This window comes from Limanda limanda, chromosome 1 (genome assembly GCF_963576545.1).
Source record: "Limanda limanda chromosome 1, fLimLim1.1, whole genome shotgun sequence".
Lineage (NCBI taxonomy): Eukaryota > Metazoa > Chordata > Actinopteri > Pleuronectiformes > Pleuronectidae > Limanda > Limanda limanda.
Genome location: NC_083636.1, coordinates 18,188,115 through 18,212,799, shown reverse-complemented (window position 1 = coordinate 18,212,799; position 24,685 = coordinate 18,188,115). Strand labels below are relative to the sequence as shown.

At 42.0% G+C, this 24,685-nt stretch overlaps 4 protein-coding genes across 4 annotated transcripts; 2 read left to right on the top strand and 2 right to left on the bottom strand.

Moving 5' to 3' along the window:
- Nucleotides 1-1,851: 1,851 nt before the first annotated feature.
- ada2b (adenosine deaminase 2b) lies at nt 1,852-6,112 on the bottom strand. The gene is made up of 9 exons (XM_061079120.1): nt 5,815-6,112; nt 5,022-5,241; nt 4,703-4,913; nt 4,455-4,582; nt 3,745-3,835; nt 3,055-3,163; nt 2,809-2,966; nt 2,533-2,735; nt 1,852-1,939 (listed from the first exon to the last, which is right to left on the bottom strand). Exons 1-9 carry the CDS (start codon nt 6,110-6,112, stop codon nt 1,852-1,854), a joined length of 1,506 nt encoding a protein of 501 aa, XP_060935103.1.
- Nucleotides 6,113-6,791: 679 nt separating this feature from the next.
- On the bottom strand, nt 6,792-12,806 carry atp6v1e1b (ATPase H+ transporting V1 subunit E1b). The gene is made up of 10 exons (XM_061068824.1): nt 12,726-12,806; nt 12,533-12,597; nt 11,132-11,197; nt 10,242-10,351; nt 9,983-10,049; nt 9,768-9,857; nt 9,031-9,099; nt 8,505-8,599; nt 8,294-8,381; nt 6,792-7,612 (listed from the first exon to the last, which is right to left on the bottom strand). Exons 2-10 carry the CDS (start codon nt 12,563-12,565, stop codon nt 7,550-7,552), a joined length of 681 nt encoding a protein of 226 aa, XP_060924807.1. The 5' UTR covers nt 12,566-12,597; nt 12,726-12,806; the 3' UTR covers nt 6,792-7,549.
- A 3,530-nt stretch (nt 12,807-16,336) lies between these two features.
- si:ch211-214j24.14 (uncharacterized protein LOC559160 homolog) lies at nt 16,337-17,905 on the top strand. Its single transcript, XM_061089240.1, has 2 exons — nt 16,337-16,363; nt 16,768-17,905. The coding sequence occupies exons 1-2, from the start codon at nt 16,337-16,339 to the stop codon at nt 17,635-17,637; spliced, it is 897 nt and encodes a 298-aa protein (XP_060945223.1). The 3' UTR covers nt 17,638-17,905.
- Nucleotides 17,906-22,454: 4,549 nt separating this feature from the next.
- spic (Spi-C transcription factor (Spi-1/PU.1 related)) lies at nt 22,455-23,854 on the top strand. The gene is made up of 5 exons (XM_061080897.1): nt 22,455-22,493; nt 22,629-22,716; nt 22,913-23,034; nt 23,124-23,229; nt 23,310-23,854. The coding sequence occupies exons 1-5, from the start codon at nt 22,455-22,457 to the stop codon at nt 23,792-23,794; spliced, it is 840 nt and encodes a 279-aa protein (XP_060936880.1). The 3' UTR covers nt 23,795-23,854.
- Nucleotides 23,855-24,685: the final 831 nt, after the last annotated feature.

Below are 24,685 nucleotides of genomic sequence, written 5' to 3'. Positions count from 1 at the left end.
CGTCAGACCGGAAACCGGAAGTGGCAGCTCGGAGTAGCCGGCTCGTCACGGCTAAAACAATGAAGAAACACGGAGGTTCCGCAAGCAAATACACTCAAGTATTAAACAAAACGCTACGTATTAAAACTAACGTCTGCCCGGACAATCAAGTCTCTTACTGTGACCGTGGTTTCATGGGGTGCGTGCGCGTTCCGCGCGGATATCCCACTGAACGCCCGCTGTTCCAAGCCCGGAACAGCGGGCGTCGCGCAGGGCTGAAGAGGAGCAGATTTTCTCGTGCTGCCTCAACGGGATGACGTCGTCCTTCTTCTTCAGGGATGTGCGGCTGCGTGGAGCCGGTTGAAGATCGTTGGGGAAAAAGAATAAAAGTCCGTGTCTCACTCGTCTCGCGAGTGAGATTCCTGTTTGGTCTTTTCAAGTTAAAACAGCGAAAATGTCCTTTCAAAATAAAACTTCGACTGAGATAAAAGAAGAAAATGAAACGATTTCAAATAAAATGATATTAAACAAACGTCTAATCGCCTCCATTAGCTTGCTGAGTCGTGTAGTAAGACCTCAAGAGGCCTAGTTGCAACTTGAGCAGTGGAGTGGAAAAGAGGACAAAGAAAGAGTAGTTATTCCCTCCTTAAATTTGCTGGGATGACTAGTGGGACCCCGGGGGGGTCCCGTTGCAGCGTCAGCATCGGAGTAAGAGAGAGTGATTTCTGTGAGCTCAGCACCTTTGTACCTCCTCAAAGAGTACCGGCCCCTGGAGGAGGGGTCAAGGGTCAGTGTGGCCAATTGAGATGTCAGGATTTGGTCTCAGGGAGCGGCTTACAGTGGGGTCCTTCGAAGGAACCAGGAAGTGATTTGCTTCCACATGGAGATAAGATCTCCATGCTGGAGTTTTATGTGAGGGGTTACTCGAGCCTGGTCTCAAGCTTTATGACCCATTGTTGATGGTCAGCACACTGGGAGTCTCCCCCAACAGCACTAATGGACAGATCTACATCGGCGGAATCAAATCTCACAAGTACAACAGCAACTGCTGCCTAGTGGACTCGGGCTCTGGAGTCTACCCAGGGCTGTACGACTGCAAACTGGCCAAGCAGAAGAATTTCCACATGCTGTGGGATTTCAAACAGGTGAGTAATATGTCCGTTTTAAGAACAGAAACAGAAATTGAATCTAAAAATGAGTAACTAAAAGCTTTAAGCATTTGTGTTTTCCATTAATATGCTTGTATGACAAGTCTCAGCCACCGTAGAGAGGTTGACTGAAACATGTTTCATACCCAGGACCAACCGATCCAGAACAGAGACACAAAGAGATGTCTGGAAATTGCGATGGACGAAAACAGCTACTACAAACTGGTTGTTAATCAGTGCAGTGGTCAGAACTGGAAAATTCAGAATCTCGTCCCTGGCCGTCTGCTGGGCCCCAAGAAGACAATATGAAAAATGAGACATTACTGCGCAAGAAAAACAAACCAGAACAACCTGCTTTGCTTTGGTTTCGAGGGTAAAGTCGTGAACTGGATCTCAAGAAGTGATCTGTTTTTATTATACGGCTTTTGACACTGATATATATATATATATATATATATATATATATATATACATGAACTGCCACGGGGTAGTAGTGATTTTCAGTTTTTGCTTTGCTTTGAATACGAAAAAGCATTTCTGTTTGAATTTCCCACCAGGGCAGCCTTCACCTTCCCACTCCTATCAGGCTTTTCCTTTACAGTATAAACAGCAGGCTCCCAAGAGGTCACTTAACATTTTATACATAAATAAAAGGCTGGCAATGTTTAATTAGGGTGGAGTTTTTAAACAAACATTCAAGTCAACCGGATCTGTTTTGGTTCAGTCAGGAATGATGAGCGATGAAAGCGTCCCATTGGTTCTGCCACATGACGCAGCCCCTGTCCTTCAGGTGGTCCGGCAGCGAGCTGTACCTGCAGAAGGGAGGAATGGTTCAAGAGGTGGAACCAACACCAATGAGGCTGAGAAACCAATATTACACAAATAATAAATCCCATCAATGTGATATGGGGACATGGGTCAAAAGAACCTGTTGTCCTCCGTCTAGATCAGGAGGTTCCTAAAACAAATCTGGATCAATTTGAATGTGGTTTCCTGCAGCAGTAGGTGTTTTAATCAACCAGTCACTCGTCATCATTTTGCGATGAAGATGATGCCTTCCTGATCTGCATTGTTTCTTTGAGGACTGCTTAAGCGGTGCATTGATGCACATTCTGAGCTCCAGTGTGTATTTGGGGCAGCAGGGGGATGTGGTTTATGTCTGAATACAAAGTGTATGTGTGTTTGTGGTAATTTAGGAATTTTGAGAAGTGTGTGTCTCCTGCGTTTTGCTCCATGGCACAGAGGAATACGTTTTGAGGTCAATTCCCTGATGGTTTTTGTCTTTTAAGGGGATTTGCTGAAATATCAAATATCCCCAGAATTTTCTTTTCAATAATAATTAAGAATTTGTATTGAAAACAATAAGGTATTTGCAGTAAACACGTTAAAACCGGTTGATTCCGACCTGATGGAGTTGAGAGCCAGTTCCTTCAGAGTCCCCAGGTTTGCTTTCAAGCCTCCGATGCCCACAAATGCTTGATAGAAGTCGTAGGAGAGGCCGGTGGTGCCGAACAGAGACGGGTCGTCGGAGCTGATCACCATCGGGTGGCCCTCGGACATCAGCACACCGGCCGGGTGGTTCCTCAGGTCTGAAACCAGCTTCAGCACCTGGAGGCCGGAGGTCAAACTTAATATACAGACAGGGACCCGTTTTCTTCTTGAGTGTGCTAAAGAATTCAACCTGGTTTGAGATGGGGCACAGCTCCACAGCCACGTTTCTTCTCCTGGAAAGCTCTTTAGCCAGCGGGTGGTGTGCCAGAGCGTAGCCGTGCCCAATGCGTGTGGTGTTGAACAAAAGGGCATCGAGGACGTTCTGATCCACGTCGGTGCCTTCGCCGTCTGCAGAGAATCAAGAGATGTGGCTTTGAGGAGATCTTGGCTTTGCAACAGATGATAGTGAACTTGACCGGCTAGTTCTCGCACCCACCTGTTTCTCCCGCATGAAAGAAGTACGGCAGCGTGACCCCCAGGTCAGCTGGCATGGAGAGCGCCTCCCTGAAGTACCACAGAGACCTGCCGCTGTCCTCCCTGCCGACCTGGAAGCCACAATGTAGGCTTAAGGAAACTTAGATGTCACCACAAAGAGAACAAGAGCAAACCTCTTTCCTACCATGTCGCATTTTAATAAATCAAACGTGGAGACCCAGAGATGTTGCAGTGTGTATGCCGTGAGTTCACTGAATGATTCTAGCTAAATTGTTATGGGTGCGTTCGTAAATTCATCGTGAAATGTTCAGAGCATGGATTCATAGTTTCAGATCACTGCCGGGAACTAATCAGTCCTGCTGTCAGTGTAGAGAAGGAGGGAGGTGGACGTTCATCAGCTCAATGGAGCCTATTGTACATCCATTCAGTCTGAAGCTTTTATAATTCTTAGATAAGGCTATAGTTTGCCCAGTGGAGGTTGGCTGCAGGGGTATAAATGCAACATCCCCCCCCTCAGGTCGTTCAAAGATCTGGACATCTACAAACTCAGCCATGAAAGTTTCCTTTTCCTTGATTTGTTTCCCTTTTTCTCAAAAAAAAAACAAAAAACAAAAAGAACCATTTTAGTACCAGATCGAAAAGCAGCAGGGATATGTTTATTATCTAAACGTTACTCATTCCTACTTCTTACCAAGTCAAACCCTGCCACGACGTCTGGTAAGTTCTTCTGCAGCTGAATGGCCTCTTTTATGGCTTCTTTGACCTCAGACACACTCAGAGCCCTGGAGGAGGCGGCGAGGAGAGCGAACACCGGAGTGAGGACATGATTCGGTAAAATAGGATCAGGCAACATGCAGCGTCAGCACTAAAATATATATACAATGTCTAATGTTCAATTGAAGGTGAAAACAACTGGTGCATTAGTCAGAGACCAAATTGGCAGATAATGATGCATTCAGAGAAAGTACTCAAACATTTCACTTGAGTAAAAGTACCAATCAATAGACAAAAAGTACCACATTAACTTTTCTACCTGAGTAAAAGTAAATAATTGCTTCCAGAAGTACTTGAAGTACTTTAGAAGTACCTGTCGAGTATTCCTAAAGCAAAAATCCTTTACTGTTCCCACTGTTTAAACATGAATAGTACAGGTTCTGTCATATTAATAAAAAAATAGCAATATGGAATCTCTGCCTCTTCTGAATCAATTTCTGGCGTTTTTATATATTTTGCATCTTCCTGCTGATCCAAATAAAATTCTGGATTAAAATCTGGTTTCATAAGTGTCAAGGCTTTTTCAGCCGTTGCACAGAATCAAACAGAAACCTGTAACTACTCCAAATATGTAGCTGAGGTACAATACTGAGTGCCATCTTAAATCTTACTGATGGATTTATTTACCTGTGGACAGAAATTATGATGCGAGCACCAAGAAAGTCTGGGTGATCAGCGACAAATTTCTTTGTGACCTCTTGAAACGTCTTCAGAGTCCAGACCTTATCGTGAATGGTTCCGTCGAGCTCGTACGTCTGCAAACCCAGAAAACATTTCTCATGTTGCAATGTGCAGAAACGTCAGAGCTCCTGCTACTTTCTACCGAGTCTGGAGCTGCAGGGATCAAGTGTGAAACCAAACAAGGTGCATAAAACCTTGGAGATGCCGCTCCTGAGCTCCAGATACATGATGTTGTCTTGGTGGAGCTCCTCCAGGCCCTTGTAGAAGTAGTCCCTCAGCACAGGAGCATGGGTGATGAGCCCCGCTGCTGCGATGAAGGCTTTCTCAAACTTCTCCCACACAACGTCCTGGTCTGGATACTCGTTGTCTGGATCGTCGGTGAAGAGAGTGAGGTGCTGCATCAAACTGGGACGAAAACATCAACAAAATGAGAATGAATATTGTGCATTAAGTTTCCTTTGTCACGTCTTGAATTGAAATGTGTGAGGGGGAGTTTTTAAATCTTCCTTCAACCTGCTATCAAAGCTCGTGAGGTCTCCTATTTTGGCTCGCAGAGTCTCAAGCAGCTGCCAGTAGAAGCAGTCCCACCGGGGGAACGGCTGGCGGTCGGAGAACAGGAAGCGGACCGAGTTGTCCCACGTGAAGCAAATGTAGCAGTGAGGCCTGTAGGTGACGTTTTTCACCAGCCAGTCGACGCCGACCAGGGTGGAGCCGTGGATGTGGAGGGCTGCACCTGCCGGGAACACAGCAATGTGACTTCAGGACTTTGGGCATCAAACTCACGAACATGGCGACTGATGGGTTATGAGACAATGGGCCCCTGAGCACAGACTACAAGGTCATCCTGTGTATCATTGTTTTGGATGTCTTTGTTGTCTGTATCTTGTCACTTTGCAGTATTTATTTTTACATAACTACGTCATCTTGTTTCTTGGTAGTCAACTATTGTCATTTTGAGCTAAGTTTGTGTCATTGTTTTGTGCATTTATTTATCTTTCACATAATTCTGTTTCTTTGTCATCGTTTTGTGTTTTTTTTTTTTCAATCACATTTTTCCCTCCCAGGAACTACTGACGGCTCAAAAGTTGCACAACTGCACTAACTCCTCTGCGTAGATATTATGCTGAGCACAATATACACATTACTATTGGAATTAATGCAAAAAAACACTGATATGCAGGTTCTGTTTCCTCAAGGCAGAGTAAAACCTATTTAACTGATTTAGCAATGTTACTGTCTCTTAAAGAAATGCCTCAGTTTGCTGTAAAATGAAGGAAAAACCTGTCTCACTTGTTCCCATCATCACCTTTAGGCATCTTCTGCAGCAGTTTGAAGATGGAGCTCTTCTGAATGAGAGGCTTTGCTTTGAAGAAGTGAATGGCCGGTGGGAACTGGGCAGCAGACATCTCCAGCTCCTTCTGCCGGTGCAGGTACGCTCCCAGCTTCTGCTCGGCCGCAGTCAGGGCCACCCGGCCCCCGGTCTGCCTGGACGCCTCCTGACGCATCAGCAGGTCCCTCTGGGCGGGGTCTGGCATCCCGTCAGCCGCCCTCATGACCCCCAGAAGGAGCACATAGGGGGCCACAGCCTGGAAGATGGAGATCATCTCTGGGTGCCACTGCAGGGTTCCGTCCTCCTCGTCGTCCTAGAACATGGTCTCACACCCTCGGCTCGAGTTGGATCTGGTCGTGTAAAGAAAGAAATACTGTGCGAGACATGAACTAATGAGATTTAAGTCTCTGCATCGGGAGCAGGAGAGGTCGCAGGAGTTTTTGCAGCGTAACTGGTTAATACATTTGACAAACTTGCTTTAAGGTAACCGACATGACATGCTGCTCATCTCGCATTACGGCGCCGACAAGAGTCCATTCACTAAATTGACCGTGACCACTTGGCTTTCTAAATCAGACGTTTCCGGGAGCAGAGCGGAGGAAAGTGAAATAATCCTCGTGGAAGCTTTTACAAGAGGGTTGAAAAACCAAAAACTAAGTTACAGGCTAAATGAAGCGACTTTAGAATCATAAACACACTCACTCACGAGCGGGAGCTCCCGAGGTCCTGCTTCTCAGCCGTCTCACAAAAGACTCCGCTTGTTTTCTACACTCCGCTGTCAACATGTCAGCAAAATACTCGGAGCAACCGGATAATTGGGGCATTTTTGTCTGACAAATACCATGTGATAAACTAATGAATGAAGCATGAATGGCCAGTGTTACAAAATAAAAGTAAAAAACGTACGTGGCACGTCAGCGAGGTCACCAATTAAAAAAACAAAAACAATCATGTGGTACTAATGATTTATATTTTATTATGTTTTACAATTTCCACAATTTAACATTTTCAGTTTGAGACACAATCCCAAAAAAACAAACAATATACAACAACCACACATACATATAATTTACTCTGGAAACCTCATACACATACAGTGCCCGCCCTGGAATGATAGCACCCACTCGTGAACTCATGACGGAAGAATAACAGACAGGTCGATGCAACGGCAATAAATTAACTGCGGAAGGTCAAGCTCGGTCTCGGGTTTTGTCTCACGGACGCTATTTGTTTTGCCTCTGTGATTGGTTGGAGCAGAGACCCGTTAGCAACACAACGCCCCATTCAACTTCTAATGTGGGGGAGAGGTTAATGACAGAGGGAGAGCTGACACACAGATGACGTGTGCGTGTCATGAAGCCTGATTCAATTAGAGAGCAACCTGTTAAAACATCCAGTCATCCCCGACTCATCAGTGTAAACCGAGACCCTCGGAGGGGGGGGGCGGGGGGGGGGGGAGAGTTAACCATCACAGCTGTGCAGTATCTTCGATGATGATGAGGAGGATGATGATGCACATCTGTAATTTTAAGTTGCAGCTTTTATCTCGTCCCTTAATGCACAGAAAAATACAGCAACACATCACACAACAACAACGCGACTCTTCGGCGTCGGAGATTCCGTCGCTTCACAGACACGAGGAATGACGTCTTTCATTTGACAACATAAAAAATAAAAAGGGGGATTTTCCGTTTTCCTCTGATACGGCGACTCAGTCCAGGAACTTGCGGTTTGGGTTGGCGCCAAACAGAGCCACTCGGATTTCAGGCATCATCTGCGGACACAGAAGAAAGTGTGTGTATGAGCAGGACGGTAAAGAGATGATGGTCATCGTGGATTCATCTTCAGATTATCTGCTGGATTCATTGTTCGGACCCAGATGAAAAGAATGAAAAATGTCATTCATCTTTTCTTGTCATCGACGTGAAAAAAATACTAACATCAGAGATGCTGGAAGAAGGGAATGTTTATCCATCATTCATTCAACAACCATAAATTATTAATTGACAATGAAGATATTTGAATTTTTCTGTGTCTACACTGATCGCTCGTTTCACTTTTATCTAAGCACTAAAGTGTAAAATATTAGTTTAAATATGATGAAAACTCTTCACACTTGGAAAAGAGAGCCCAGGTTCCCCCCTCCTGAGAGTAAACAAGGTGAAATATGAATTAAACAAAGCTTTGTTGGTGGAAAAAAGTGGAAAAAATACATATGACATATAGAGAGTCTCTATACTCGACATAAAAACCTGTCCGTAAATTACTTCTCCATTTTAACGATAACACCATAACTACATACAGAATATTTATGTCACCTGGTTATAGATCACAATTCAAAGACACAATTTAAAAACCATAAATAATGCTGATAGATGAATTAAAAGAAATGTACAAGGAATATTTACACAGGGATGAAAAGGAAGATTTAATATGAGCCATCTCTGTTTCGTACCTGCTGAGCCATGAGGTCCAGCCTGCTCTCTAGAGTGTTGGCCACCTTGATCTTCCCGTTGCTGTTATAGACCTCAATCCCTCCACAGCTGCGAGAGGAGAAACATCACATCCGGAGAAGTCAACATTGTAAAAAAAATGCTAAAATATTCTGGAGCAATTTTTTTCCCCGTGCGAGGTTTGATTTAATTTTCCAGTGCGACGGTGCTCACATGTCAGGGGAGAGGAAGTTGTCCTGGTCGATGCGGACCTCCAGGTTGTTCTTCACACCTTCTTTATAGATGGGAATGTTCCTCTGGATGGACGCCTAAGGGAAGAGTCACATTGAAATCTCATTTATACTCATCTAACACACAATTAAGAATCAATTTCCTCTGATAATATGTCTTACTACATGCACCTAGGATATACAACCCGTGATACTTGCTACATGCCGCAGCTCCTTTGCTCCTGCAGCCGTCTCCTCAGTGCCCACGTAATTAGCTTGTTTCTATCAAAAGCAGCAAAGCCACTGAGGAGCTTTTCACGACTGTTTCTGTCTTAATGTGATTTATTTTGATTCACTGGGCAGTGACAGTTATTTGGGCTGAGGAGCAGGAGCCCAATCCTTGCAGCTGACAAGGCTTCGTCTAAACTGATTTAGATGTTAAAAGGGGTCTTAACATACTTTAGTTCTCACTCATTTTATTTGATGTTTACCCTGACGAGTCCTAACGTGCACTCGCTAGCTTCCCTCACCTGTATCAGCTGCACGTCCTGTTTACGGCAGCGGGTCGTCACCTTGGGCTCCAGAAGCTGATAGAATCCCTGGTGTGAGAAATTATAAAAGGTTTTCAAACCTCAGTTTATGACATCAACACAGTCTCATCAAAGAAATACATAATATACACTCAGGTGCCAGTTTATTAAGTACACATAGCTAAAACAAAAGCAGTCTATGACAAAAGTCTGTTATTATCTTCCCTACCACTCCTCTAAACTTGACGGTTAGGAGTGGTTCTTTCCACTTATTGAGCCACAACCTACAACTATAATCAGACAATCACATGCAATAATATTAATTTTAAAGCATCATATCACTGGTACCGAAAGTTAAAGGTAAAATAAAATGCTGATAAAAATCTAAAACATGTGATTTTATTTTGAATATATTTAAATTATTTTTTCTACAACCATCTGGGGATGCCCAGTAATTATTTTGGGACCCCTGGGTTGAGCATCCCAGCTTTAGAGGGAGTTACATCTACACTTTGAAGTATGGAAAGAATTGAAGAATTTATATAAATCTGTCTGTAAAATTCAAGCAATTTAACCACCATGAAGTTGACTTAACCTCTGCAACTGTTGCGACGTAAGCCGAACATCAGGATTTGTTGCAGCACTGTTTTATTAGGTTGTTACACTATATGTAGATGTACCTAATAAAATGGTAACTGAGTGCAAATGCTTTATGTAAAGTGAGAGAACAGACGAACCTGTAAGATCAATCCATCCAAGAGAGAGGGATACCTCGCCGGGTCTTTTGCGACATTAGCGAGCCGCTGGCGAGCCTCATTCAGCATTTCCTGTCGATCCAGACACACAAATGTTTAATCATCTACACAGAATCTTTTAATTAATCTCCTTCTCCAGCTCCTTTATGGTCATTTAATATTTCAGCACATCAACAAGACGGTGTTCAGGGTCTTACGGAGATCATGTCATCTCGGGCCTTCAGGACCTTCAGTCGAGCCTGGTTCATCAGGTTGGACATTTGACTGTAATGTTGGCAGATAAAACACACCTGATAAGATTGCTAAGTGAGCAATGTTTGTTGCTGTGAAACACAAAAGGATAATTGTGTGACAAACCAAAGAAATAAATCACAGGAACTTGGCATCAGTCATTTCTTTGATCTGAAAACGGCAGGCAGGACTCGCTGGGTTCTGTGATGTCTTGTCGTGACTCACATTTTCTTCTGTTGCTCGATCTGCTTCTCTTTCTTCTCGTAGTACTCCATTATCTTCAGCCTCTGGGTTTGAACCAGACGGCCCTTCTCGATGTTGAACTCCTCCTCCGCCTGCAGGGGGAGACAAAGTTCACTCAGAGGCGGCAGGGATCTTCCATTACAACACCAGAATTAAGAATTAAAGTGCGTCCACAAACATCTGCACGGCCTGGTCATCTATAATAAGTCACAACTATGTTAATATGTATAATGACTGCTGGAACTACAAAGTTTCTTTGTTAATTTGTTTATCAAGTGTCCACAGTTTCCCTGAACACAAGGAAATGAATGCTGTCTTTTTATTTCTTAACCAAACTAACAACCCAAAACCCAAACAAACAAACAAACAAAATAAATTATGTATAATAAATTTATCAAATTATTGTGTTAACCCTGAATGTTCCTTTTTGTGTTGTTATTATTATACCTAATATTTAATTACCTTATTTTGGTCCAAAAGAACATTTTATTATGAATATATATCTTTTGCAGCTAGAAAGAAAAATATACTCTTGAAGCTTAAAATAAATGTAACAGTATATGGCAACTTTCTACACTGCCTGGTCAGTGGGGGGCGCTACAATAAACTTCAAACTCTGAAAGGACATAAGTGCAACATTACAGGCCTGGATTTAATGAACCCTTGTGCAAAGATTGGGGTGAATAGGTTTTATTCATGTTTTCCTGACATTGGAGATGGATTAGTCAGAGGCTCTGACTGGGACTGAAGGTGCTGACGATGACCAGTTCAAGTTGAGCTGGTGACTTCTGATTCTTTCCCATCACTCCGCTGCTGACTCATTCGCAAAAGGGGAAAAAATGTCTCTAGCTGATGTGCACGTGTGTTTATACCTTTGCATCGATTTCCTCTGCCTTCTCGTTGGCCTCCTGCTCGATGAAGGCCATCATGTGCTTGATCTGCGAAACACAAACAAGAGGAACATTAAGAGTCACGTAAAAAAAAAAAAATTCAATGTGTTTCCACCAAAGCAGGATTTGTCAGGTTTTAGCCTCTGAAGCTGCCTCCTGTGACACATTCAAAATCACAGCCGGGTTTTTCCAGAATCAACAAAGACTCTTCTGACAATCTTGGTGAAAAAATATATTCTGGATGTTTCACAATAAAAAAAAGAGACCACTTCCCAAATTGTGATTTTACTTCCTCAAACTGAAGCGGTAAATGGTTCATTTTTATATCATACACCAGTGACCATGCACACTGCGGGCACAGGAATTTGACGACCCACAGCCACCCACCCTTTAACGAGACATAAATCAACAACAATGGAAGTGTCATTCTTTTTAAATAAGTGTCAGTTCCTATTCTGAAAATTCATTTTGTTTATTGGACTAAATTTATGGTTTTATTTAAAGAAAATTATATTTTATATATTGAGACAAAACTATGATGTTTCCTGTTGTACGTTGTGTGTTGCGTCTTGTTGTACGTTTAGTCCTGTTGTATGTTGTGTCCTGTTGTACGTTGTGTCCTGTTGTACGTTGTGTCCTGTTGACACACTGGATGGCAGCTTTCCTCAAAATGAAAGCTGGGTTTTGTTGTGTTGCTGTGAAGTGACTGGTGCAGCCTCTCACACCACGATGACGAATAGTTCCTCTGATTTACTTTCACACATGTACGACTTGTAAAACCCCAGAATTAAGCAGATTATTAGCTTTACAGTAGCTTGTGTAGTTTTACAGTAGATTGTGTAGTTTTACATTAGCTTGTGTAGCTTTACAGTAGCTTGTGCAGGCTTACAGTAGATTGTGTAGTTTTACATTAGCTTGTGTAGTTTTACATTAGCTTGTGTAGCTTTACAGTAGCCTGTGCAGCCTTACAGTAGATTGTGTAGTTTTACATTGGCTTGTGTAGTTTTATTTCCCTCTGACTGTAGCTCACCCCAGTTCCTCATCAGGCCCCTGACATGGGTCCATCACGTGATCATGTGGGAATATGAGCCTCCACATCCCAGCTTCAACTTCCACACAACACCGGACACAAAATGGCTTCTTATTTCCACCACCACTTTATTTCTCGTATCTAAAAAACCAGCAGCTAACCAGTGGCTGAGCTGCTGGTGTGTGGTTCGGTACTAGCTTACACTGTCAATGTCATCCTCCTGCACAGACGCATTAGCATTAGCCCGTGTGACGATGAGAGGAAACCGGGTGCGTGGAGCACTTCAGCTGCTGGGTGGATGTGGATGTTTGAATCGTGTCGTGTTGGAGGTGAAGTCGCTTCGGTTCGTTTACCTGCTTCTGAACGTCGGCATCGCTGAGCGCCATGGCTGCGGGTGTTAGGGAGATCCGCCCGGGTCCTGCCACACACAAGAGGAAAACACCGAATGACACACGAATCAAACGCACCCACACACACAGCAGAGCATCGTCTACACACTTGAGAACAGAATCGAGTAATGTGAGTGTTTGTCGGATCTTATTTTACCGGAGAGTCTCAGAGGAAGAAGAGCTTTGAATTAATCGCCGCAGTCGTGACTCTCAAAGATGTCTACGGAGGGTCAGCTGATGCCCGAGGTCACATGATGTTTACTTCCGGCCCAGCGGCCAATCAGGCGTGAGAGCCAGAGAGGGGCTTATCTCAGTGCAGAAGATGGAAATAGTTATTGATATATATTTAATTTGACATTTCAATTGGAAGTTTACCGTCTATTTAATTAAAGTTAATTTTAATAATAATACATAAATATAACATTCACAAAATTGTATACATTTTATAGTAAAGAAATAATTACAAACACGTCCAAATAATCATCTTGTTCCGTTTTAATTGTGGCTGCATTATATTTTATTATTTGCGTCTTACCTTTCCATGAAAAAAAATAGATATAGATATATTTATAATATATGACAGGAATGTTCTTTAATTTACTTGGAATGATATTATTATTGATTTTATTGATGAACCTCCTTTTGTATTTTAACCATTTGTTTTCCTGTTGTGTAGTGCTTTGTACTTTGTGTTGAAAAGTGCTCCATATATCACGTTAGTATTATTATTATGTGTTGTTATTATTATTATGTGTTTCGCATGTAATCTTTTTATGGTTAATGGCATGAAACGTTATTCCAATGTCATATTTTTATTCTGTATTATTTCTATTATATGATATAAAAGAAAGTGTTTTATTTTGACTGTGTTTTATAAAGTGAATTGACAAAATTTCTCTTTAGGCTTAAAGTGTATATGTTGTTATACTGTGTTAGTGACCCACATGGAGCCTCCTGGCACAGGTCCCTGTCTTGTTACGCCTCTTGCCAGCAGAGGGAACTAGAAGGTGGAAAGTTCAGCTTCAGAAATAGCCCCTCTTCCCATCTGACAAGCATTTTCCACTGAGCGTCACTGGCACACACTGTTTAACCTGCAGTTTGAGCAGTGAACAATGAACTCAGAACACAGACCTGGACGAGACGCTCACCCACTGACCCCTGTCAACCCCTCAGACAGTAGGCACACAGGTCAAAGTCTGATTTGACGGTTAAACTGTCATTTATTTTTCAATATCGACTTCCATTAGTCATGTTTATTCTCACTGAGGACAGACAGCAAAGTCACAACTGCGTCCTCTGCAGCCAACTGTTATGTCATGGATTTAAATGGGGTGGTGGGGGGAGAGAGAGAGAGAGGGAGGGAGAGAGAGATACTGTAGAGAGAGAGAGAGTGAGCAAGAGAACAGCTTGTCAATCCTGTCATTCCTGTGCCAGCTCCAGTGTGCATGTCTGCCTCTCTGTTATTCCGTGGCTTCGTGTCTGGATCTCACTTTGATTTCCAGCCTCTGCTCGTCATCTAGAGACTCACACAGCACAGCACCAGGAGGACACAGGTACACCGGGACGTTACTTTTCCTCTTTGTTCACATTGCAGAAAGTTTGAAAGCTTGAAATCACAGGAAAGGCTGAAAAGTGAGGAAGATTGCCCTTTGCTGCAAGAATCAAGACTGTGATTTGATTATGGAGGCCTTTGTGCGCTGAGTGTATCTAATGTAAACACGTCAGGGTTAGAGGGGTCGTTCTGGGTCACTGATGTGGTGAAGGGTAAAGATCTCACTCTGCAGCACAGAGACACAGACGCCAGGAGCTGGTTTGTCTTCGTGTCCCACGTTGACATTGAAAGGTGACCTCTTGTAAATCGTGGTGTGTGGGACATGAAATTGTCTTCATCGCACAGCAGCACAGAAAGCGTGTCCTAAATCACACTGATCATTCGGTTCACTATGAGTCTGTTATCTCTGGGACGGGATCAATGGCAATCCAATTACTCAAGTAGGCCAGCACATACAGGAGGATCACAGAGAAGAAAAGGTTGATTGGTTTGTGTACAGACAGGGACCCAGACAGTGTATGTGTGTTTGTGTGTTTGTGTGTGTGTGTGTGTGTGTGTGTGTGTGTGTGTGTGTGTGTGTGTGTGTGTGTGTGAGTGTGTGTGTGTGTGTGTGTGTGTGTGTGTGTGTGTGTGAGTGAAAGCTTTTAAATGTTTGTGTGGACAACTTTACCCGAGAGTGGCACTGCAATCTGCCATATTGTCTCTGTAGAAGGATGACATGGCAGCTAATGGGTCATTAAATCACTGATGTCTGGGAGACTCAGGGTGGAGTTAACCCTTTAGCAAAGGAGGGGGGGGGGGGGGATTATACATTTTCATTAATAATAAATCATGAATAAAATATAAATATACTTACATTTTAAATAATCCCTCATTAGTCCCAAAATTGGGAAATTTACAGCAACAATGGGGAAAGTAAAAATAAGAAACCTTCTTTCTGTAAAAGCAAAAAATAAGTGAGCATGCAATATAAACACAAGGAAATATGAAGAAAATAAATTATAAATATATATACATATATAAATGTAAACAGGGAGGCACATATACGCTATTGACATTGTACAGGTAGAACATGAGATTGCTCAGTTAATAAACGACTCCACCCAAGTGAAGAATCAGCAGATTTTGTTGATTTGCTGGAAATAAAAAGTCAAAGACTAATTCAGAGATTATTACGATTTTTTGTGATTGCGCTGGGCTGTTGTCGTCTCAGAGTCCAAAGGCTGAGTTGAACGAAAAGTACCAAACTGTTGCACAACTGTCAGGGAGTGAGTTTACTTTCGCCTGTGAGGCAACACAACAGAAACACAGGCGTGCATGTGTGAATGTAAATTTAGAGGAGCATTTTAACTTGCATTTTTTTTACAGGTTACATTCATCGAATTTCTTTCAGACGTGGAAACAAACATTCTTTCAAGCTCTTTCCTGCCATTTTATCTTTCTGCTTTCCAGAGCAGTGGTGCAAACTGAAACAGGAAACAGCATTAATCAGCATTAGCTCTTAATGTGTAGGATGGACTTACAAATAAGGTTGAGTGTAAATGTAACGGATACTCAAGCCCCTGTCAAAGGATTTGTTCTCGTTAGGCGACATGATGTGAAACCAGAGACACAGACAGACCATATGTTGTGGGTCTGATACAACATAAGTGAGAGACGAGCAAGTGTTGAGAAAATCTATTCTGGGGCCGACGGGGGCGGGGGGTGAATACTTTCTGCAATCAAAGCTGAGACGTGGGACAAGAGGGTGAATTAGGTCAACTCAGGTACATTCAAACTGAATTCATTAAAAAAGCCATTTATACTGTGATATTCTTTGTGTTTATTTAGAAATTTAGATTTTTTATTTTAGAAATTAAGCGAAAATCCAAGTTTGGGTCCGAACCAAAGGGTGACAGACAGAATTTTTATGTCTCAGACGTAAAGAATGATAAGTCACTTCCATTTTACGTCGGCCGGATTCTCACGCATGTGAAATATCTGAAATAGCTTCCACTCGTGGGTGACAGATGGAGATGCATATAGTGGCTAAGCATAGAAAGATATGCAGGTCGGGGCTATAGATAGTCATGGCCACTGTACTGCACGGCGGCCCCTGGACAACTTTTTCCAGTCACAGTGTCACTGACGTCACAGTGAACTCAGCCAAATAAGAAAATAAAGTTGCAGGAGAGCGTGTAGCCGTGCTGCACAATATCATTTCACCATTCGAAGAAATGGTCTTGTTGTCCTCCAAGCAGAAGGTCGGCAGTTCAATTCCCAGTCTTCCCCAAAATACTGAACTGCCCTCATAGCAAAAGTAGAAGAACTGTGATGGAAATACTCAAGAAAACTACAAGTACTCTGTAAATGTATGAAGTTACTCTCCAGACTTTTCAGTTTAGTCCAGTGTGAAAGGGGCCTCGGACCAACAGACCAAAATGTAGTCTGACCAAAAGAGCCTTTTCCAGCTACTTGGCCCCACCCACAAGCAGACAGGATTGGTTTTTGAGGTTTGGGACATCACAAAGCCTGGCAGTCTGTATCCATTTTTCATACTCAGAGATGGTCTTGACTGTTTATTTCACTCAAAATGTGTCATTAACATGTTTAGAACTTAATTTTCAAAGGAGGGGGAATTTAAAACGGATCTGTTTTGTCTCTGCAGTGTTCAGCTGTCATTCTGGAGAGAAAGGCCCCAGTCGAGTGGAGCAGGGGGGATGGAGAAGGTGAGGAGGCCAGCTCCTTGAGCCCCAGCCCCGCTGCTCTGCCTCCAACCCACCCAGAGAGCGTTGGGCCCTGGCAGAGCGAGAGCCTGCTGGCAGAGTCCTGGTCCACGATGGGCGACATGGACGCCGAGGACACCAAGAGCCTCGACAGCAACGACGGGGCGGCTCTGGCCGGAGAGGAGAACCACTCCTCCAACTCCGACATGGTTCACCTGGAGCGAGAGGAGGCCGAGATGCTGGAGGAGGCGGCGGAGGAGAGGGCAAGGAGAGCGGAGGAAGAGGAGGAGGACGATGAGGAGCTGCAGACGAGTGTGTTAAGTGTTTTAGGTGGGGAGAGGGAGGAGCAGGACCTCCAGGCTCCAGAAACTCAGGAGCTCCTAGTGTCAGCAGAGGAGCCTCACGTGGAGAAGGAGCCCGCAGAGTTCAGGCAGGTGGTTCCCCCAATGGCCCTGCCTCCTCTGCCTATCGTCAGGCTCGATCCCCCCTCGGCGACCACCACCCCGGTCCCTTCCACCACAATCTCTGAAGCTGAGGAACTCCTTTCCCTTCAGGGGCTCCACCCTCCGTCCATCCTCTCTCCGCTGGCAGCAGAACCCCGGGTAGAAAGTCTTCAGCAACTCAAATTCTCACAGATCACTCTTTCAGAGGAGGAGGAACATTCAAGTAAAGAAGCAGCGTCAGAGAAGCCACAGGCCACTGCTCCTGAGACCAAAGCTCTGAGCTCCACGGAGCTGCTGTGTGGAGGAGCTGCTTTAGTGGCTGTTGTTGGAGTCATGGCGTACGGAGCTGTGGCCTACTGCCGAAAATAAAACCTCCCACCCTTTCACCACAGGCTCTGTTTTTAAATATATTCACGATCAATTACTCCGCCTCAATCTCTGAATTCTGGATGTCACTCGTTGTATTATCATTGTTAGTCACATTCGATTTTTCAGGTTCATTTTGTGCTACCTCAGCTCACATCAGAGCTCATGGCCTTTGTTTCTGTTTTTTTTTTTCTCAGAGGAAATTAAAGCTGTAAAATGTAAAAAAAAATCATGTACAAGCTGCAATTTTAAAGAATCTTGAAACTTGAAACGTTTGTTGGATGTTTCTTTGTGTGACAAATTTAGTGAAAAATTCCTCTTCTAGTGTTTGGGAGATTTAAATTGGACTATAAGTTTATTTAACTCAGAAACTAGAATGTCATCCCCACAGCAACGCTGAACAATCACATTGTGTGGTTCTTATAGTTGAAATATAAAAGATAAAAAAGGAAGTTGTCTGATTATCTAAATTGAATGTGCTCAGACCACTTCCTTTTTTTGGCAAATGAATAATCTAGATAAATAATTTGGATTCTAAATATATAAATAATAAATAATCCTGATTTCCTCTTTACATTTTTTCAAGATACGTGAGTTATTCTCTGATAAAACCATGAAAATGTGGAAAAAGTGTTGCGTTATTAAAATCAGTGAACTGTTGCCCCAGTTGAGCTCAGTGTCATCCAGCTGTGCCATGGGATAATCCAATAAGCAGTCGGTCTGTTTACGCCAACAGCCACTGGGATGACGTTCTAGTGTCTCAACAGAAGCTGTGGAGCAAGAAACCACTTCCTGCTCACGTGATATGAGCCCTGACCTTTGACCTCCCTGCATCGGGAGAATCAATACAAAAACAGAAAAGGATGTTTTGTTGAACATAAATGTAGCTTCTTGCAGTGGACTGAAGCTGACTGTTTGTTTGATGCTCTGTACTGTCATCTACTGGTCAGGCAGCATCATTACAGTGAGACCAATGTCAAACTCAGGCATAAAAAGTTGAATTTTTTTAGGCACACTTCTACAATCTCATTGCTTTCATTAATGTATTACAATTATAATTAGTATTACTAGTTGTTGCAGTAGTAGAACATATAGTAATAGTAGTAGTAGTAGTATTTGCATATTTTGAGATGTTCTTTTCAAGAAACAACAGATAAAACCTTCATGAAAACCAGAAAATACATTTTTACATTAATTAATGAACTCACTTTTGCTTAGAAAGAGAGAATAGGCCTAAGTTAATCGTTAAAACTATATATGATGTAACTTTTGAAGCTTTGACATCCAAATGAGACCAACTGGACAAAAACATGCATGAAATTGAATTTACAAAGCGAAAGAATAAAGTTTTTTTGCTGGGATTATAAAATAAAAATAAGTGGTTTTGGAAAAAAGCTTAAAAGTGAAATAAAAGCATGTTAATTGTCGCACAGAGACAGACACTACACCAACTCGACCAACCATGTCCATCAGTGTTTTTCCAATCCTCTCAACCAGAACACGAGCCGACCCATAAAGATGATAATCCTGCGGTCACACAGCACTCGGCCTGAGAGACGAATTACACCCAGTGGCTTTGACACTTCTTGATTTTCATCTAGTGACAGTAAATAAAGAAGAACAATGGGCTCGACTGTGCGGCTGTTCCCGCATCGGTGTCAACAAGCACGCAGCTATTGAATTGAGAAGGGGAAGGAAAGTGCTTCTTTGTTTGGAAAGATAAAGCTGCAGCATGTTTGCATTAGACCAGGAAATATAGTGCATCAACTTCACAGATAAACATTCATCTGTGTGTGTGTGTGTGTGTGTGTGTGTGTGTGTGTGTGTGTGTGTGTGTGTGTGTGTCTTTTTCCCCAACCTACTCCCTCACGCTCAACACACCCACCTGAGCAAACCAAACCGCACATTCACAGGTGATTTACTGTCACCCTCATCATTTTTAATTTTAATATCCAGATAACAGTCATAAAAGCATTATACCACAGCAAATGCTGATTTAATGTTGTTATTCCATGACAGATGAGGTCAAATGATCCTTTAATTGGGTCAAAAATCAAATTAATGTCAGTGAATGTGTCAAAGAGAGATTTTTTTCTTATTCAATTCAAATCAGAAGATTCACCTTCACTCATCTGTGCGAGGACAATAGACGCACAACAAAAAGGAGAAGAAAGAGGAAACTCTGTAAACCACACAATCCAGGACTTTAAGCATAAAAACTATATTTGAGGAAGTTGTCATGCATGATCTAAAGTAATAAATGTTACGTCTAAAACATATCAGAAATAAAGAACGCAGAAAGAAAAGAAGCTACGCAGCAACTGAAGACGTGTGAGGGGCTGAGATTTGAGAAGATGAGCAGCAGGCGGTATAAATAATTTGAAGGTTAAAGACAGTTTCATGACTTGCTCTGGATTTAACTTAATTTATGTTTTATTACTTTCTCGATGTCTTCAATCTTTTAAAGGTAAAACAGTCTGTTGCTCGTTTGATTCATTTAATCTAATTTATGTCGTCTGAGAGAAGTAGAGACATGTGCCCAGTGTGTGATAATAAAGTTGAATAAAATCGAGGAAAACGTTATAGAACAGAGCAAAATGAACTGAAGCCATTTAATTGAAGTAAACACAATATATATGAATAGAATGCGGCATAATAAAGTAGAAAAGAATAGAATAGAAGACAATGAATTAGAGTAGAACAAAATGAATAGATCACAACAGTATATAAAAGAGTATAGGACGGAGTAGGATCAAGCAGAATAGAATGAAGTTGAATAGAATAGAATATAATAGAACATTCAACATTAAATATTGTAATGGAACTGAACACAATATAATAGAGCACAAATAAAAACAAGTAGCCCTTAAGAGAAGAGAATAGAAATGAATAGATGAAAAGATTATGGAACAGAACAGTCAATCTGTAAAGTTTTATTCTTTTATGATTTCTAATCTAATTCTATATAAAACCTAAAACTACTGGAAACAACTTTGCTGGAAGAGCGTGGGACGGCGGCTCCCAGCTGTCAGGCCTCAGCTGCAGCGCCACCTTTCATTTAGGAAACGTCCCCCTTAGTGGAGAGAGAGAGAGAGAGCGAGACAAGCACCAGGTTTGTGGTTCTTTGTTTTTATCAGCGTGCTGCACAGGCAGGAAACACACACACACACACACACACACACACACACACACACACACACACACACACACACACACACACACACACACACACACACACACACACACACACATATACACACACACAAACACATTTGCATGCTTGCCCACATACACACACATGCAGGTAATTTACTATGACAGCTGTTTGTTTTCTTTACTGTTTTTCTCCCTCTTTTTTTCAGAGCTAAAAAGCAAGAAAACGTTTAAAATGAGTGACATTTCAAATGGCACAATCAAATCCCATCAAAACCAAGTGGTCTGACAAAACGCTGTCACGTGATAGTGGGATGTGTTGATATAATCTGTGCATCTCCACTTTCTAAGGCTCCATGAGGTTTCCAGCTCAGGATTCAGGCCTGACCGCCACCGCCGTTCTTTAACGGGACTGAAAGGGGAACTTCAGGAGCAAGTCAGTTGATATTTAAAACTGCACGCCTGAGATAAATGCACTTCTCAAAAAAGCCTCTGTTTATTTGAATGGGGGAGGGACAAACACACAGGCTGCGTTTAACAGTATTAACCATTAACCTTTACAAGGACATTAACAGGAGCTGACCGTGGCCAATTGAAAATGCAAATAGTCATTAGTCGTATTTAAGATAGAGATATTTTATAATGATTTTGTGACACTATTGTAAGAAGAACATCATTAAATCAATTAAATAAAACAAAAACATGATTAAACATTAGGTATATAATATTATAAAATATTGTGATTATAATGAAATAAATATTAAATGAAATGATACAAATACTTTTAAAAGAATGTAGAGGATCAGTTTTATTGAAGAGATTTATGAAGAATGCAGATGTGTTAAATGTTTTTTTGTTTTTATCGAATATGTTGGTAGTTATAACTTTTTCTTTTTTTAAATGTCACGCAATTTAATGGAAGAAATTATCAATCAATTATTAATCAATTACCTTCCAAAATATTCACAAATGTATAAACTAACTTGACAATTATTTTAATTAAAGGACCAAAAAACATTTAAAAACAGAATTAAAGTCAACAAATTTAATATAAAGTTTTCTTTTATTGCTGTGTGATATTCAAATTTGCCTTCAATTCTTCATCTGTTTATGGTGCTACCTTAATAAACGTTATTATTTATACAGATATTAGCAGTTACCATTTACCCATTGCTTGTGTCCAATAGAAGCCCAGGCTCATGTCGTGCAAATATTCTTCTCTACATTTGATGTTTATGTCAGAAAACAAAGGGGCCACTGAGGGGAATTCACAGAAGCTCCATGTCTTATATTTGAACTTATAGAACAGTGCATAACTGAAGAGCACTCATCGTAGATCTGTGTTAGATACATAGCGTATCTCGCCTGCTATGCAAATTCCCCGGTCAGAGAGAGAATTGGTGGTATTCCTGGGTCGAGTGCACAATAAAATAAGTGCTTGTTGTTTGTAGATTGTAATCTCCGCTGTGAGAGATGATGCTCGCGAGTCAGATCATATCTGTCCTTCCCAAAAAAGAAGAAGTGTTCGGCTGCATCGCTCGGTGACGTTAGCATATTTAAATTGACCAGCCTCTCAACCTGCTCACCTGGATGAATGGTAAACAGGTACTGGAGGTCTGGGGCACATATATGTAGCCGTCCACAAGCTGCAGAGCTGCACTCACACTATGGCCTCGACCGAAGGAAATACTCCGACGTTTAAGATGGTGAGTTGTCAGGCTGATGGTTTTTATCCTTCAGATATTCAGAGGACAAATAGGATTGTGAATTTTTGTCCTTTACAAGTTCATATATTCATTTTTATTTGTGTTATTGTTTATTTGAATTTTGTGTGTTTCTAGACGTCCTTGGACAGCGACATCAACCAACACTTCCAGGATGCAATCGACGTGATTCAACAGCATTCAAATAATTCATACTACGATTCAGGTACAGCAAAAACAAACTCTCAGTAAAATTGAGCGGGATTTACTGCTAAAATACACGGCTATAGAAATATATCTTTTATTCTACAATTTATTGTATTTATAGATTTTCGGTGCAGAATTTTTGTGTTTAAAAACCTACAATGTTCCGTCTTTTTGATCCATTGATTTCTATTTGATTTGTGTTGTTCCCTTTTCAGAGTATCCACATTACGAGACTCTGGGCGCTCAGCATCCGTCTCTGCAGTGTCACATCTCCTGCTGCGTGGTCACACACCCGCCTGACACTCCGGCTCCTGTCTACGAATGGAGCGACACAGCTGTAAGTCATGCTCACACAACAGGAATTATAAAAACTATGTCTGGACGCACAAATATTCAGAGGTTTGACTTGAATGTTTTGTCTCCCAGCAGCAGTCCTGGCCTCAGGTCATCCCTGACGTCTCGCTGGGTCACTCAATACCAACTGAATCCCCTCAGTTCTACTCCATCGTACCACCACAGAGGAAAGGTGAGCGTCACACATCAGCAATTTACACACAGGTTTATAATCATTTTATCCTCATGACTAAAATGAGACCATTTCCATGTCCTCAGGTCGTAAGAAGCTCAGACTATATGAATACCTCCATGAAGCCCTGAACGACGCCAACATGGGCGACTCCATCCAGTGGACGGACAGCGGCAGCGGCACTTTCCACTTCATCTCCAAGAACAAGGAGAAGCTGGCCGAGTGCTGGGGCCAGCGAAAGGGCAACCGGAAGACCATGACCTATCAGAAGATGGCCAGAGCTCTGAGAAACTACAGCCGCACGGGCGAGATCATTAAGGTGCGCCGCAAGCTCACCTACCAGTTCAACCCGGACATCCTGCACAAGCTGGGCTCCACTCAGGGGAACCTGCGGCTGCCCTGTCACCCGGCACAGGAGGAGGCCCACGGCCAGCAGCAGCCGAGCCCGGGCGAGCAGAGCTACTACAGCCCCTCGGCGGTGGACTGGCACAGCTGGTACAGCCACTACCAGCTGCAGGAGGACTACGATCTGGCCGCCAGCTTCACCTCACACAGCACAACCAAACTCTGAGGAGGAGGAGGAGGATGCTTTATTTAAAAAACAAAACAATAAAACAATTTAAAAAAAAGCTAGAATAGATCTCAGAGAAGTTAATACCTGCAAAAAAGGCCCAACCTTCAAATTACACACACTCATAGATATCAGTTCCCTAAATGTGCCTGTTTTTCATCTATGATACATAAATTGTTCCCTGGGAAATTGGTGAAACTGTCAAAAAACTGCCAAATATCTAAACATTTTACAAGGTTCAAAAATGCTCCTAGTTTCGCCCCCTGTTCCAAAGTTCACTGGGACCCAAACTGTAAGATATCTTACCAGCCGTTTCAGGAAACTACATTAAATCTGCTAAATACATTTATATATGCATGTAGCTGATGCTGCCACTGTTACTGTATTTAAGGTTTATTTTTATATAATATTGTGTCTCGCTGAAGGATATTATCTCTAGAAAAAGGGAAATATTATTGAAAACCGGTCTATGGCTTCAGCTTTCAACATTGAGACAAATTTTAATTGCATTTCTTTTTACTGTCAGGACTACTTACAATATAATAAATACAAATAATTTCATAGATATTTAATTAAACATATATTTTTTAATCAAGGCAGTTTCCAATACATTTCCAAAATGTTCAAAATGGTATTAGTGATTGTAGTTGAAAATAATAATGATTTACATGTAATATAATTTACTTACGGTTCCTGTTGTTCAAGCAGCAACTAGTGTAAGTATCGTGTTGAATGACATGTATATATTTATGATTTTCTTGCTAAAGATGTTATACTTGTTGTATTTATAATGTAACTTTCCTTTTTTTCACAATTTGTTGTATTATTTCAATATGATCAATAAATCAATCTGTGTTTTCTCACATGTGCTTGATTTTTACTGATTTGACA